Raw genomic sequence first — 17,388 nt, 5'->3', positions numbered from 1 at the left:
TGTGCATATTTGTTAATAATATGCTTTGCTTACTGCTCGGTTATTCTGGCTAATAAAAGTGTTAAAACAGAAGTGATGTGACATGGTAGTTCATTTCACAAAGGCCACATACACACTGCATTATTGTTCAAAGTGTGTGTGGAATAAAAGAGTCGCTTCTGCTACACCAAACTCGCTGTCGTTAACAACCGTTGAGATAACTGGTGAAGTTTTGCCATCTTGCGACTGTATATTTGACTATTTTTCTCCATTATCCCGAATTCGCTCTGCATGTAAACGCCTTTACCTGCGTTCTTGCCGACTTATCCAATTGCACAAGTGTTGTTCACATGACTGTTTAGATTTGACGTCAAAAGCAGAGAATAACCTGATGATTTCAAATGTCATGAACACGAGTTTCTTTTCTTTTTTTAAAAGCTGATTTGTGAAAGATATCAACGTATTGTTGTGCATGTAGACACACTCGTTTTTCTGCAGTGTGTACTTTGTCAATGTTTTGGAAAAGTAAAGATCGCATAGCTTTTAAAAATTGCCTGTTGGATTAAACTAGCATTAGCATTAATTAAGTTTACATAAGTCTAATTATGTACACAAGAGCTAATTACTTTGACTTTCCGTCAAAAAGCACCTTTGGTTGATGACGTTGTCTGAGCATTTTCTGCCACACATGGCTGCATTTTAAGTGTTTCTTGGTTGTTATTCCCAGTTTGACCTGCTGGTGGAGCTGTTCCGAGATGAGGAGAAAGCCACTAGTCCGACCGGTGCTGCACCTGCCACTGGAGGGCGCACTCGTCTCAGCGTCAAACCAGACAAGAGAAAAGTTGGCCATGCCAGCAAAGAGCACAAGAAGACTGTCGGACTGCAGGTGAAAACTGCAACTGTCTCTTCTTCATTCAACATTTTATTCAGTTTATTGAATATACGGAGTACTTTACCAGTCAAGACTATCAGCATGCCAAATTTCAGAATTTTCCTAGACTTCTGGACCGGAAGCAGAATAATAAAAATGTGAAAAAATATAGCCACAATTGGCAGTCATTGGGGACCTTGTGTACCCAAATAAAGGCATAGTAGTAGTTACAGTTCAAACCCAAATACTGATTTTGGTTTTGTTGTTAGGACAGTCCCTAGATGATACATAACAATTCTCGAGCCAATTGTACAAACGGCCTAGGAGGAGTTAGGGGAAGTATTTTATTTATTTTTTTAAGAAAATTCTAAATGGCGTAACATTTTTAGGGGTGGAAATAAAATAGGAGGTATACGTTTTGTTCGTCTTGAATCAAGGAATCACAGGAAATAAGAATTTGGATTCTAGCCCCAGCTTCACCTTGTGGAGGAATTTTACCAAATTTGGTATACAGCCTAATTTTGGCGACCTATAAGTGCACCGTACATTTCGTAAAGATCTGCCATTCGCAATTCAAGTTACTAGCTGCTGAAATTTGATTGGCTGCTGATGGCCATTTTTGTTGATTTGTCTAATTGTCTTTGTAAAGATATGTTAGCATGTGACCCAGAGATGATGCATGCCAGTTTTCAAATTTTTCACTCACACTGTTGCAGAGGTATATGGAATTGTTATTTGTAGCACCCCTTATTGGCGACATTGGGCAAAACTTTGCATGCATCCTCAAAATTTTATAATATCTAAGTATTCCAAGTTTCATAAAGTTTGGACTTTGTTTTCAGAATATATTGATTGAATTTGGGCCACGCCCATTAGTTTTTATTTTCTAAACCATTTGGGATCATCCTGCCAAGTTTGGTGTCTCTAGGACTTACGTTTTTTACTGCCCATACACTTTTAGGGCAGAGAAAGAATAACAAAAAGAAAATCAATACGTATACAATAGAGTTCCAGCACCTTCAGTGCTTGTCCCTTAAAGTTGAGAACTGTTGGTGTTTCCAAAGTTTTGACTGGTGTCTTTAGACATAAATGTTGATTCATTTTTCTCCCTCTCTAGTTCCGAAACTCTCTACAGTTGCTAATGGAGACGCTGAATGCAACTACGCCACATTACGTTCGCTGCATCAAACCCAACGATTACAAACACGCTTTCACGTCAGTTTTTTTATCTGTTACTTCAATTATACACATATTGTGATAATATTTTATGAGATTCTCTGATCTTCAGTTTCCTTGTGATGTTGTCTCTCAACCTAGTGTGCTGACTTGCTGTCTACTGCCAACGTTGGCAACTGTCTACATAAACAGCATTCAAAATGAAGCAGAATTGATTGGATCATGAAGAGTGGGTGTAAGGTTAAGGGGAGGTTAAGGGGAGGTTAAGGGGAGGGTTTGAAAAAGTAAGAGGAATTGTGATGTTATCAAAAAAGGAAAATCATTTAAGAGGCACAGCAAGTTATAAATTATGAAGTTATTATTTTGATGAAGACAAAGACTAACATTTCATTTGGAAAAACATGCACAAATAAATTAATAATAAGACTGGGAACATGATTTATGAAAGTTAATGGGCTCAGTTTGAATTTCATGATGACTTTACAGATTGTCTTATTATAAAGAATGTTGCCTCAATTATGGGCATAATTTTAATCTAAAAAGGTAGCATGTTGTGTTACCTACAATATTAGATATCCTTCGTGTCAAGAGCATGCCAATGATGCCAAAAAATGCTGTCTAGGTAGGGAACTTACTAGTTTTTGAGACACAGCCTATCACTCCTTTTTTTAAATATGTGTTTATGCAGGTAGCCCATAATAAAACCTATAAATTATGTATTATAAACTCTAGGTTTTAAAACTGCATTTATTTCAATAGATTTTGGAGTCATTATTGTGAGCTGTTTCAGGACTGATAAATGATTTCTGTCATTTCCAGGTTCGACCCCAAGAGGGCAGTGCAGCAGTTGCGTGCATGTGGAGTTCTGGAAACAATCCGCATTTCTGCGGCTGGGTTCCCATCAAGGTACACTGCACATCTATACAGTATCATACTGAACATTGCATTCTCCTCTTCACTATATATATGTGTTCCGTTTTGCTTGTCAGGTGGACATATCAAGAGTTCTTTAGCAGATATCGTGTCCTCATGAAGCAGAAAGATGTTTTGACAGATAGAAAGATGACCTGCAAGAACGTTTTGGAGAAACTGGTGGAGGTACTGAAAAACACAATTCCACTCATCCATCACAAGTTTGAATAAATCATGAATGATATAGCTAAAAAGAAATATCAGTAAGGAACCACCCAGAACACACTAGCAACAAACTAGCTACCACTTAAAACACCCTAACAACTGCTTAGCAATGCTACCCAGAACATTCAAGTAACCACATGGCAACACCTTAACAACCACCCTGAACAGCCAACAACACCCCAACAACCTTACAGGTGAAACTCGAAAAATTAGAATATCGTGCAAAAGTTCATTAATTTCAGTAATTCAACTTAAAAGGTGAAACTAATATATTATATAGACTCATTACAAGCAAAGTAAGATATTTCAAGCCTTTATTTGATATAATTTTGATGATTATGGCTTACAGCTTATGAAAACCCCAAATTCAGAATCTCAGAAAATTAGAATATTGTGAAAAGGTTCAGTATTGTAGGCTCAAAGTGTCACACTCTAATCAGCTAAACACCTGCAAAGGGTTCCTGAGCCTTTAAATGGTCTCTCAGTCTGGTTCAGTTGAATTCACAATCATGGGGAAGACTGCTGACCTGACAGTTGTGCAGAAAACCATCATTGACACCCTCTACAAGGAGGGAAAGCCTCAAAAGGTAATTGCAAAAGAAGTTGGATGTTCTCAAAGTGCTGTATCAAAGCACATTAATAGAAAGTTAAGTGGAAGGGAAAAGTGTGGAAGAAAAAGGTGCACAAGCAGCAGGGATGACCGTAGCCTGGAGAGTATTGTCAGGAAAAGGCCATTCAAATGTGTGGGGAGCTTCACAAGGAGTGGACTGAGGCTGGAGTTACTGCATCAAGAGCCACCACACACAGACGGGTCCTGGACATGGGCTTCAAATGTCAAACGTCTTACCTGGGCTAAAGAAAAAAAGAACTGGTCTGTTGCTCAGTGGTCCAAAGTCCTCTTTTCTGATGAGAGCAAATTTTGCATCTCATTTGGAAACCAAGGTCCCAGAGTCTGGAGGAAGAATGGAGAGGCACACAATCCAAGATGCTTGAAGTCCAGTGTGAAGTTTCCACAGTCTGTGTTGGTTTGGGGAGCCATGTCATCGGCTGGTGTTGGTCCACTGTGCTTTATTAAGTCCAGAGACAACGCAGCCGTCTACCGGGACATTTTAGAGCACTTCATGCTTCCTTCAGCAGACAAGCTTTATGGAGATGCTGACTTCATTTTCCAGCAGGACTTGGCACCTGCCCACACTGCCAAAAGTACCAAAACCTGGTTCAATGACCATGGTATTACTGTGCTTGATTGGCCAGCAAACTCGCCTGACCTGAACCCCATAGAGAATCTATGGGGCATTGCTAAGAGAAAGATGAGAGACATGAGACCAAACAATGCAGAAGAGCTGAAGGCCGCTATTGAAGCATCTTGGTCTTCCATAACACCTCAGCAGTGCCACAGGCTGATAGCATCCATGCCACGCCGCATTGAGGCAGTAATTAATGCAAAAGGGGCCCAAACCAAGTACTGAGTACATATGCATGATTATACTTTTCAGAGGGCCGACATTTCTGTATTTAAAATCCTTTTTTTATTGATTTCATGTAATATTCTAATTTTCTGAGATTCTGAATTTGGGGTTTTCATAAGCTGTAAGCCGTAATCATCAAAATTATATCAAATAAAGGCTTGAAATATCTTACTTTGCTTGTAATGAGTCTATATAATATATTAGTTTCACCTTTTAAGTTGAATTACTGAAATTAATGAACTATTGCACGATATTCTAATTTTTCGAGTTTCACCTGTATAGCAACACCCTAGGAACCTCTTAGAACACACTTGAAAGCACCTTGCAAAACCTGAGCAACCACTTAGAACACCTTAGCAACACCCTAGCAACATCATGGCAACACCCTAGCAGCCATCCATAATATCGTATTAACCACATGGTAGCACCTTAACCACCCAGAACAGCCTAGCAACACCCTAGCAACCACTTTCAACACTTTAGCAAGCACCTTGTAACACCTTTGCAAACAATTAGAACACCTCTGCAAGCCTAGAAAAGCCATAGCAACCACTTAGAACACCCTAACAAAGCAATGCTGTAGCAACCACCCACAACATACTAGAAACACCCTAGCAACCACATAGCAACACCCTTGCGCCCACTCTAAAAAACCCTATAAATTACCTAGCAATGCTCTTGCAACCACCAAGAACAACCTAGCAACTGTGTAGAAATGGGCCAGAAGCTAATTTACCTTAGCAACCACATAGAAATGCCCTGGTAACCACCAACATTTTTTCCACTTAGATTTTCTTAAGTTAATTAAAAAAACGAATTGACAGATACAATAAATTAATAGCTACACTTAGATAGATGTAGATTGATATATCGTTTTTTTCCCGATTCATCAGTGCCTAAAGTTGATCTGCAAAATCTCCGCCATCAGAATCAGAACGGATGATCTGGATTCAGCTTTCGCCTGTTTCAGCAACTCCGTGACAGACAGCAGGGCAGTCTCAGTGGAGTGTCCACTTTTGAAGCCAGACTGATTGTCATCCAGCAGCTTGTTCTGTGGCAGAGGTCTGATTGAAAACTGCCCTTTCAAGTGTTTTTGCCATGAATGGGATGAGAGAGACTGGTCTGTAGTGTTCTATCTGTGTGGGGTTAAGTGCAGGTTTTTTCAGCAGTGGGGTTACTCGAGCTTGCTTAAATGTAGTGGGAAAAGTGCCTGCAAGAAGAGATGTGTTAATTATGTGTGTAAGTGCTGGTAGGATGGACAGAGAGATGGCCTGGAGAAGGTGTGATGGAATGGGGTCAAGGGAACAGGTTGTGGGGTGGTTGGAGAGGAGGAGTTTAGAGACCTCCGTGTCAGTTAAAGGAGAGAACATAGAGAAAGAAGAGTTGCATACAGGAGGTGGGTGTTTGAGGGTGTGGTGCAGTGAATGTATTGCTGATGGTTGTAACCTTATTAGTAAAAAATGTGGCGAAGATATCTGCTGTCAGTGATGTGTCATTTGGTGGAGGGGGAGGGCAGAGAAGTGTGTTGAATGTTCTAAACCAGCTATGAGTGTCTGTGGTGCTGTTGATCTTGGTCTGGTAATATGACGTTTTTGCAGCTTTAATGTTATCTGAAAAAGTTGCAAGCAGAAGCTGATATTTACCTAGATCGGCTGGATCTTTAGATTTCCGCCATCTCCTCTCAGCTGCCCTGAGATCGGTCCGATGTTCACAAAGGACGTCAGTCAGCCAGGGGCTGGGTGGTGTAGTACGTGCTGGTCTAGAGGAGAGAGGACAGATGTTGTCTAGACAGGTTGTTAAAGTAGAGCTAAGTGTGTCTGTGGCAGTGTTTACATCAAGCATGGAAAATACATTTATTGTGGGAAGAGAGGCAGAGACATCAGTGGAAAGGTGAGAGGGAACGGAGGTTACGGCGAAAGGAAACCAAAGGTGTGGTCGGTTTTACAGTGGATGGGAGAATCATGTTGAATTGAACAAAGTAGTGATCAGAGACATGTAAAAGTGTAACAAGAATATTTGAGGTGGTACAGTTACATGTAAAAATGAGGTCTAGCTGGTTGCCCAATCTGTGAGTTGCTGTGGTGTGTAGTCTTTCCAAGTCAAATGAGGCCAGAAGAGTATTCAGTTCAATGGCCTGGGGCTTGTCTTGGTTTATGTTGAAATCGCCAAGAACCACAAGTGGCCTGCCATCCTCTGGCAAGGAGGACAGCAGGACATCCAACTCCTCAAGAAAGCTTGTCAGCTGACGTGGAGGGCGATAGATAACGACAACAACATGTAATTTTGTGGGTTGCATTGTAGTAATGGCATGGAGCCTGTGGTGAAAATGTCCAGTTGTTATGAATGAGCAAACCTTTTCCCCCACCCCTACCAGTATGTTCGAGGGGTGTGGGAGAAGGAGAAATTGTTGGAGACAATTGTGAAAAATGATGCACTTGTGAAAAATTATGCATTGTGAGGATGTCTTGAAAAATAATGACATAAATAAACTCAGCAAAAAAGAAACGTCCTCTCACTTTAAACTGCTTTTATTTTCAGCAAACGTAACGTGTAAATATTTGTATGAACATAAACAGATTCAATAACTAAGACATAAACTGAACAAGTTTCACAGACATGTGACTAACAGAAATGGAATAATGTGTGGTGGAGGGGAATGGCCCTAGCCCTCACCCCTGATCCAAAAGGTCCCAGATTTGATTGAGATCCGGGCTCTTCGCTGGCCATGGCAGAACACTGACATTCCTGTCTTGCAGGATATCACGTACAGAACGAGCAGTATGGCTGGTGGCATTGTCATGCTGGAGGGTCATGTCAGGACGAGCCTGCAGGAAGAGTACCACATGATGTCTTCCCTGTATTGAGATTGCCAGCAATGACAACAAGCTCTGTCCGATGATGCTGTGACACACCACCCCAGGCCATGACGGACCCTCCACCTCCAAATCGATCCCGCTCCAGATTAAAGGACCCAGTGAAACACTCAATCCTTAGATGATAAACACGAGTCCGAACATCACCCCTGGTGAGACAAAACCGTGACCAGTCAGTGAAGAGCACTTTTTGCCAGTCCTGTCTGGTCCAGAGAAGGTGTGTTTGTGCCCGTAGGCGATGTTGTTGCTGGTGATGTCTGGTAAGGACCTGCTTTACAACAGGCCTACAAGCCCTCAGTCCAGCCTCTCTCAGCCTATTGCGGACAGTCTGAGCACTGATGGAGGGATTGTGCGTTCCTGGTGTAACTCGGGTTGTTGTTGTTGCCATCTTGTATGTGTCCTGTAGGTGTGATATTCAGATATACCGATCCTGTGCAGGTGTTATTACACGTGGTCTCCCACTGTGAGGACGATCGGCTGTTCTTCCTGTCTCCCTGTAGTGCTGTCTTAGGCGTCTCACAGTACGGACATTGCGATTTATTGCCCTGGCCACATCTGCAGTCCTCATGCCTCCATGCAGCATGACTAAGGCACGTTCACACAGATGAGCAGAGACCCTGGGCATCTTTCTTTTGGTGTTTTATAGAGTCAGTAGAAAAGTCTCTTTAGTGTCCTAAGTTTGTATAACTGTGATCTTAATTGCCTTCCGTCTGTAAACTGTTAGTGCCTTAACGACTGTTCCACAGGTGCACGTTTAACGTTGTTTAAACCCTTAACAATAAAGATCTATAAAGTTATTTGGATTTATACAAAATTATCTTTAATATACAGTGTAACATCATACAAAGTCCAGTAAACATAAAAAAGCTAAATCAATATTTGGTGTGACCACTTTTGCCTTCAAAACAGCACCAATTCTCCTAGATACACCTGAACACAGTTTTTCTTGGTTCTTGGAGAATTCGCACACAGTTCTTCTGTCTATTTAGGCTGTCTCAATTGCTTCTGTCTCTTTATGTAATCTCAGACTGACTCGATGTTCAGTGGGGGGCTTTCTGGGGGCCATGACATCTATTGTAATGCGCCCTGTTCTTTTATTCTAATCTTTTCTATTTGCAAAAGTCATGTTTGGGAGTCTAAAATGTATTTTTCCTATTAACACACTAAAGTTGAAGATATAAATAACCATCATAAGACAAATGCTTTTCTGAAACATCTTAAGTGCCTAAAACTAATATATATATATATATATATATATATATATATATATATATATATATATATATATATATATATATATAAACACTAATCTGGTGAATGTATAGCTATAAAAATCTTAATTTGTTAAATAATTAAATATTGAGTATTGTAATTGAGGCAAGTCTCCATTTCAAAATAAGAGTCCCTTGTGTGTTTTGGGCTTGTTTACAGTTAAAAGTCCCACATTATGCACCAAATATAAATGTTCTGGTTATTATTAAACTGCATCTAGGATTTCATTCATTTTGGACTCTTGTAGCCTTTGTGTCTGTCTGTTATAGTATGAAAAGACTACGTTTTTTGAAACATTTTATAAAAAACATTTCAAAACTATTGTCTGATTAATATGTTATCGGACTTTTCCACCACCTTAGTTATCAGTATCTGCTAAATCTACTATCTGTTGAACTCATGTCATTTGTTTTCTCTACATTTCTGTCTTCCTGAAAGGATCAAGATAAGTACCAGTTTGGCAAGACCAAGATCTTTTTCCGGGCAGGGCAGGTTGCTTACCTGGAGAAACTCCGTGCCGATAAGCTTCGTGCTGCCTGCATTCGCATACAGAAGACGATCCGCTGCTGGCTGGCACGCAAGAACTACCTGCGCATGAAACACGCTGCTACTACCATTCAGAGATACATCCGTGGATACCAGGCCCGCTGGTGAGGGGGCGGGGACTCAATCCATAATGGGCGGGGTCAAACAACATAAGTGAAAGCAGAATTATTCAAAAGCACATGAACCTGACATGATGAGTCTCATTCACTAATCACATGTGCACAAAATGTGTGCGTACGTTTCCATGCAGTATAGGTAGAAGTTCACGCTTAAAAAATACAAATAATAAAGATACATTTTGTAAAAAAAATTATGGACACTTTTAGTTATTTATAATTAGTGAATGAGACTCAATGTTATGGAGTATTGATGCGAGTATGTGTTAACCTCTGTGTTGTTTTCCATGTCCAGTCTCGCAAACTTCCTGCGGCGCACACGTGCTGCGATCATCATTCAGAAGTACCAGCGCATGTATGTGCAGAGAACCTGTTACAAACGCAAGCAGGCTGCAGCACTGGTCATGCAGTGCATACTCCGAGCATACATGGCCAGACAACTGTACAAAGCGGTAAGCATAGATTGGTATGTTTACTCACAGAGTGGAAAACATATATCAGGGTAACATATGATGCTGGCAGGATGGTTTATATTTAACACAGTAGAAACTAGTGAATTATTTCAGGCATGAGACACATGACCAGTGCAAGCATTGCAAATGTCATCCCTGGAGCATTGAATCAGACTCCTCCCAGCAGTTGGAGAAGTTTTAAACTTCTTTAATGAAAGTTACTCACTCAGTACTCAATTGTCATTTTTAATTGTCAATTTAGTGTGCTTTATTAAAAATGTGTATTACCAAAGGATTTGCAGCTTAGAAATGGTACAAAATAAGTCAAATAATACAATATTTTAGGCCTGTCCATTTAACATGTTATTCAGTGCAGTTCATTCTAAAAAAATAATAACGCTTTTAAAAAAAATTATGCAATTAATCATTGCGTCCCCGGACTGTAATAAGCAATATTCGGTAACTCTTACAATATGGTTCCATTCATTCCAACATTATTTAATGCACTAGGAATCATGAACTAACAATGAACAATATATTTGTTACATCATTTATTAATCTTTGTTAATGTTAGTTCATAGTGCATTTACTGATTTTAACATGTGCAACTTTTGATTTAAAAAAAATGATTACTATATGTTGAACTTGACATTAACTAAATGAATAAATGCTGTAAAAGAATTGTTTTAATCTAATGTTAACAAATGGAACCTTGCTGAATATTTCTCTCTAATGTGGGAATAAAGCACGTCTAGCGCGACGTGATTATTCCTGCACTGAACGTGCTTTATTATCTAAATTTAGCTTCATAAATCAACATGTTAGGAGCCTTTTTTATAATTAACAGATTTTTGTTCTAATCTTGTGAAAAGGAATCAGAGATGTCATCATGGCATGGATTTTTATGCTTCACTGTTGTTATGTAAATTGTTTGTTTCGTTAGTAAAAATGGTCAATTCAGACTATTACATTTTTATTAATTTTCTCTCAGGGGACACCCCTGAACCCATATACAGTATTTGTTATGGAACACCCCTGAACCCACATACAGTATTAGTTATGGAACACCCCTGAACCCACATACAGTATTTGTTATGGAACACCCCTGAACCCACATACAGTATTTGTTATGGGACACCCTTGAACCCACATACAGTATTTGTTATGGAACACCCCTGAACCCACATACAGTATTTGTTATGGAACACCTCTGAACCCACATACAGTATTTGTTATGGGACACCCCTGAACCCACATACAGTATTTGTTATGGAACACCCCTGAACCCACATACAGTATTTTTATGGGACACCCCTGAACCCACATACAGTATTTTTATGGAACACCCCTGAACCCACATACAGTATTTGTTATGGGACACCCCTGAACCCAAATACAGTATTTGTTATGGAACACCCCTGAACCCACATACAGTATTTGTTATGGGACACCCCTGAACCCAAATACAGTATTTGTTATGGAACACCTCTGAACCCACATACAGTATTTGTTATGGGACACCCCTGAACCCACATACAGTATTTGTTATGGAACACCCCTGAACCCACATACAGTATTTTTATGGGACACCCCTGAACCCACATACAGTATTTTTATGGAACACCCCTGAACCCACATACAGTATTTGTTATGGGACACCCCTGAACCCAAATACAGTATTTGTTATGGAACACCTCTGAACCCACATACAGTATTTGTTATGGGACACCCCTGAACCCACATACAGTATTTGTTATGGAACACCCCTGAACCCAAATACAGTATTTGTTAGGGACACCCTTGAACCCAAATACAGTATTTGTTATGGAACACCTCTGAACCCACATACAGTATTTTTATGAGACACCCCTGAACCCACATACAGTATTTTTATGGAACACCCCTGAACCCACATACAGTATTTGTTATGGGACACCCCTGAACCCAAATACAGTATTTGTTATGGAACACCTCTGAACCCACATGCAGTATTTGTTATGGGACACCCCTGAACCCACATACAGTATTTGTTATGGAACACCCCTGAACCCAAATACAGTATTTGTTATGGGACACCCCTGAACCCAAATACAGTATTTTTATGGGACAACCCTGAACCCAAATACAGTATTTGTTATGGGACACCCCTGAACCCACATACAGTATTTGTTATGGGACACCCCTGAACCCACATACAGTATTTTTATGGGACACCCCTGAACCCACATACAGTATTTGTTATGGGACACCCCTGAACCCACATACAGTATTTGTTATGGGACACCCCTGAACCCACATACAGTATTTTTATGGGACAACCCTGAACCCAAATACAGTATTTGTTATGGGACACCCCTGAACCCACATACAGTATTTGTTATGGGACACCCCTGAACCCACATACAGTATTTTTATGGGACACCCCTGAACCCACATACAGTATTTTTATGGGACACCCCTGAACCCACATACAGTATTTTTTATCCGTCAAAAGGTCTCTTATGTCCCATACACATACTGTATATTCTGAAACAGGACTGTTATCATTCAGCTGCAAAACAAACTGTTGATCTTATCCATGCACCCTTGACTGATTAGGTCTTGATGGAATATTTCTATCCTTTGGTAGAAGATCCCTCAGACTCAGTCTCCAGCCCCTAATGTCCTCATCCCTGCCCAGTTTTGAAGAGACTATTATGACTGTTTAATATTTATTTTCTATTTCTTTACAAAGTACTATTGCTGCCAATGTGGCAAGTTATAAAACTATTCAAAAATATGTATTATATAATTTCATAGCCATATGAATACTTACACCATGTAAGCTACGTATTATCCAGAACTTGCTATGAAGGGAATGTAGAGACCAGACCTCTTGGACCTTTAATTGAGTACCCCTGATTTACAGTATTACTATAGTAAAACCATAATAACCACAGAATTCTTATTTTTATAAACATAGTTTTATTTTTCCTGTATTATCACCCTGGTGAATATCATGGTTCAAACTGCAAAGGGAAACAAATCCCACCCTGTCCTCTATGGGGCTCCGTATGTATGTTCAACAATATGGAAATACATAATATATTGACTTTTAAATCCACCATTTGAATAGTCTTATAATGCTTAACTAGTCTACTACAATAATGTAATGCATTTTAATTCTATTAATTATTACAATATTTGTATCATATATATTGTATTTATAATTACATCAATATAACTATTTATAATTATTTAATCATATATATCGTTTTTGTTATATGTGGGCGTTTCTCAGCACATATTCATATATGCGATTAATTGTGATTACCAGTAATTCGATTAAATATTTTAATTATGTTAAAAAAATCTCATTTAAATGTACAAAATAAACAGAACATTTGAGATTTAAAAAAATGGTAAACAAAGAAACTTTATGATGTTGAATTGTTTTTTAAAATTCAGCATTTTTTCATTGACACTTATCAAATAAACTTATGGGATAACATGGATCATCAGGTTTTGTGACAAACTTGTGTAGAACATGTCAGCTCGTGTTGTCATTGAAGCAAAGGAGGGCATACACACACTTTACATGTACTGTATATACTGTATATATAGGGCTACCAGATGTAAATGCAAGCATACAACATTTCAGAGCATCTGACTACCTTGCAGGCATTTCGTCTAGATATGTTTTCTGTTAAAGGTTTGTAGAGAGGATGTTGTAATAGTGTTGTGATGAGCTCACCTCTCTGACCCAGTGTGTTTGCCTGTGGTCATGTTTAGGGACTGTCCCATTGAGAGACCACAGCAGCTGCAGTCATGTTATTACTGCTGCACTCTCTCTCTCTCTCTCTCTCTCTTTCTCTCTCTCTTCTGTTGTCCTGCGGTCAGTGCTATCTTGATCAGCAGTGGATTTGGGAAGCAGGATGTGTAATATCTGCAAGTTAAAAAGGCAGAAGGTGTGAGAGAGACAAAAGATTTAAGCTTACACTGGACTCATTTCTATTACTTTTCATTATTTTCTTTCTTTCCTTCCTGACCTGTGTATTTAAGCATGTTATGTTGTTTTCCTTTTGTTCATCATTTGTTGTGTTTTTTTGCAGCTGTTGCGCGAGCACAAGGCCATCCTCATTCAGAAGATGGTTCGCGGCTGGCTGGCTCGGCAGTGGTACAAGAGGTCACTCAAAGCCATCGTGTACCTGCAGTGTTGCATCCGGCGCATGCGAGCCAAGCACGAGCTCAAGAAGCTCAAGATCGAGGCGCGATCGGTCGAACACTTCAAGAAGCTCAACATCGGCATGGAGAACAAGATCATGCAACTGCAGAGGAGGGTAGACGAGCAGGTACCATTCTGCTCATCAAAAAGATGCTATGACTTATTACGTCTTTTAGTTGACCCTAAGTTTCCTAAAATTGCATTTAAGAGGGTTTCTTGAAGCTAAAATGAATCATTTGTCAATGTTTTTAAAATATGTTTTCCTATTCAAGCTAAATATAGAGAGAGAACCGTATAAGTTAACCATTTGTAGGTTGAAAAACTGTAGACACTGCATAAATCCAGCACATAATCTTTGACCTTCCATTTTGTTCTGGCGTTAGAACAAAGAGAACCGTTCTCTCAACGAGCGTTTAAGCAGTCTGGAGATCACTCATGCTGCGGAGTCTGAGCGTCTGCGTGTGGAGGTGACGCGTCTGCGAGGAGCGGAGGAGGATGCCAAAAACAACGCAAACCGAGTCACCTCTCTCCTGGAGGAGCTGGAGCGACTGCGCAAAGATCTGCAGAACACACAGAAAGAGAAGAAAGCCATCGAGGACTGGGCGCGAACATACCAGGACGAGATGGAGCAGGTACTGGCCGATTGTTTGTGTAAAAGTGTGTTTCTGGGCGCAGACATTTGCATGCTGGCACAAGGCCCTATCCCAAATGGCGCACATGATGTGGACTTCCAGTGTCATAGCCTTCACTCAAGTGTGTTTATGAAATCCACAAGACCGTAGGGTGTCCCATTTGTCATTTTATGATTCAGAAACGTGCGCAGAAGCACCCCTTGTGGCCACGACACATTCTTTTATAAAGCAAGCTTTGGTTGTGTGTGGGATAAATTTTTTTTTATTAAATTATTTAATACCAATAAAAAGCAGCTCATTTCAATGAAATGGTTAAAAAAAATGATTCACTGATTCATTTGAGTCATCACTCAATAGTGTTCCCAGAATGCAGTTTATTTGGATTGCTCAGTTCAATGAACTGATTCAAAAACTGATTTGACGATTGTATTTAAATTTATATTTATCGGGGCTTCCGGTGTAATGGCGTAGAGACCAGACGTGCTTGTTGATCGCTCTCCAATTCAGATAATCTTTTCCACCATATACTCGAGACTGGTACATCCTTTTTGGTGATTAAACACGCAATAGGTGGATCGAGAAAGGAAGAAGACGGTAATTCAACGAAAATGTCGAAAACTCGGGATAAAAACGCTTCGTCGTCCAAGGCTAGCCACTCAGAGCAGCAAGTTATTGCTAACCCTGCTGCAGATGGTGTTACAGCGAACGTCTTGCTACAAGCTATCGAATCTCTCAGAACCGAACTGAAACAGGACAACACCAGAGTGAGACAGGATATTACTTCTTTACAGCAGGAACTAAACGGCAAACTTGACACGATGGCGGAGGACTTGAGAGGTCTGACTCACCGAGTGGAAGAAGCGGAGTCCAGGGTGGGGCATGTTGAGGACGTTGCTTTAGATTTGGCCGTAGCGCTGGCGGAGGGAATGAAGCGACAAAAGGATCTTCAAGACAAATTGACCGATCTGGAGTCAAGATCCCGCAGAAATAACATCAGGATATTTGGAGTTGACGAAGGAGAAAAGCCGGCGTCAATGGTGAATTTTGTTGCAGATTTTCTCCAGCGACAGCTGGCATTACCAGCTGAATTGGACCTTAAAATACAGCGAGCCCACCGAGCCCTTTCCAGGCGGCCCGGTGCCGCACCAAGACCTATCATAGTCAATTTCCAGGAATTCACTATTAAAGAGAGGATACTAAAGGAAGCGTGGAAAAAGGGAGTTTTTCAACTAAGCGGCAGGAATATCTATTTTGACCACGACTACGCCTCAGAAATTGTCCAAAGGAGAAAGGAGTACCAGAAGATCAAAAAGGTGCTGAAGGAGAAAGGCATTCGCTTTCAAACGCCGTATTCACTAATATGCGTATTCACTGGGAGGACGGTGCTAAAGTATACGGCTCCGCACGCGAAGCGGGGCTAGAGCTAAGGAGGCGAGGTATCGATGTGGAGTTGCCGGCTGTGACGGAAGAGGATGCGGAAATCTGGCTCCAAAAGTTAAACGTATGGCAGCGGGAGGGCCAATCATCCAAGGACCATGTATCAACCACAGCGCAAAGGGCAAAATTGAGGCTGAAGGAGTTTCAAAGAAGCGGAATCTGATTTCTAGGATATGGACATTTTCATAATCACAAATCAATCTCTCAGTCTTCGCTCATTCATTGTCTAGGTAGAGCGGCACATGTAGATGGTGTTATATCGTTGGACTTTAAGGGTGGAGGTGATTTCTACGCCTCTCAACCTTTGCATAGGGACCTCTTTTTTTTGGAGAACCATCCCTAGACCCTCCAACGGGGTCGTGGTGGGACAGACAATTTTCCCACTGAATGGAAGTCACAGGTATCGTTCAGTTCGTATTGTTTTTGAAGTTATTGTTCTTAGTTTATGTTTGTTTGCGGGGTCTTTTTTCTCTATGTTCATCAAACATGAGTGGCTTGGGTGAACTTAAAATTGTTTCAATAAATGTAAATGGTCTTGGCAATCCAATTAAGAGAAGTAGGTTACTAACTAAATTAAAAAGTTGTAAAGCACAGGTAGTCTTCCTCCAAGAAACTCACTTGCCAAAAGAAGAGCATGATAAATTTAAAAAGTTTAGATACAGAAATTCTTTCTCTAGTGCTTATAAAAATAGTAGAAGGAGAGGAGTGATCACCCTTGTTTCTAATTCTGTTAACTTTGATTTGATGGAGGAAGACTGTGATAAGGACGGTAGATTCGTGATTGTTAAAGGCAGAATTGACAACTCAATTGTTTTTCTAGTAAATGTATACGCACCTCCAGAAGGTGATCGGAAGTTTTTTCAACTACTATTTGACAAGATTACTTCCAACAGTGAGGGAGTTTTGATTTGTGGAGGTGACTGGAACTCTGTTTTAAACCACGCTAAGGATTCAACCAGCAAAAAAAGATATATTAGTAATAAATCAAAAGATCTTAAAAAACTAATAAAGGAGGCGGACCTGTTCGATGTGTGGAGAGCTTTCCACCCACTAGAAAGAGACTATACTCACTATTCAGCAGCTCATAAGGTCCACTCTCGGATTGATTTTTTCCTGATGAATACTATTGATCGACACTGTGTCAGAGACTGTAGCGTAGGAATAGCAGATATTTCAGACCACAATGCTGTCCATTTGACCATTCATTTAAGTAATCTAATTAGA

The 17,388-nt window shown here is 40.2% G+C and overlaps 1 protein-coding gene across 1 annotated transcript in view; it reads left to right on the top strand.

Annotated features, from left to right (window-relative positions):
- LOC127661204 (unconventional myosin-Va-like) overlaps nucleotides 1-17,388 on the top strand; it is a 146,808-nt gene that overhangs the window by 86,529 nt on the left and 42,891 nt on the right. The window contains exons 15-22 of the mRNA XM_052151811.1: nucleotides 707-865; nucleotides 1,968-2,065; nucleotides 2,846-2,932; nucleotides 3,016-3,124; nucleotides 9,216-9,427; nucleotides 9,735-9,891; nucleotides 13,983-14,222; nucleotides 14,479-14,727. Of these exons, the coding sequence (XP_052007771.1) occupies nucleotides 707-865; nucleotides 1,968-2,065; nucleotides 2,846-2,932; nucleotides 3,016-3,124; nucleotides 9,216-9,427; nucleotides 9,735-9,891; nucleotides 13,983-14,222; nucleotides 14,479-14,727 (1,311 nt within the window). The remainder of the gene's footprint in view (nucleotides 1-706; nucleotides 866-1,967; nucleotides 2,066-2,845; nucleotides 2,933-3,015; nucleotides 3,125-9,215; nucleotides 9,428-9,734; nucleotides 9,892-13,982; nucleotides 14,223-14,478; nucleotides 14,728-17,388) is intronic.

This window comes from Xyrauchen texanus, chromosome 21 (genome assembly GCF_025860055.1).
Source record: "Xyrauchen texanus isolate HMW12.3.18 chromosome 21, RBS_HiC_50CHRs, whole genome shotgun sequence".
NCBI classification, from domain to species: Eukaryota; Metazoa; Chordata; class Actinopteri; order Cypriniformes; family Catostomidae; genus Xyrauchen; species Xyrauchen texanus.
The sequence above is the reverse complement of the archived record's forward strand: the minus strand, read 5'-3'. Positions and strand labels throughout refer to the sequence as shown.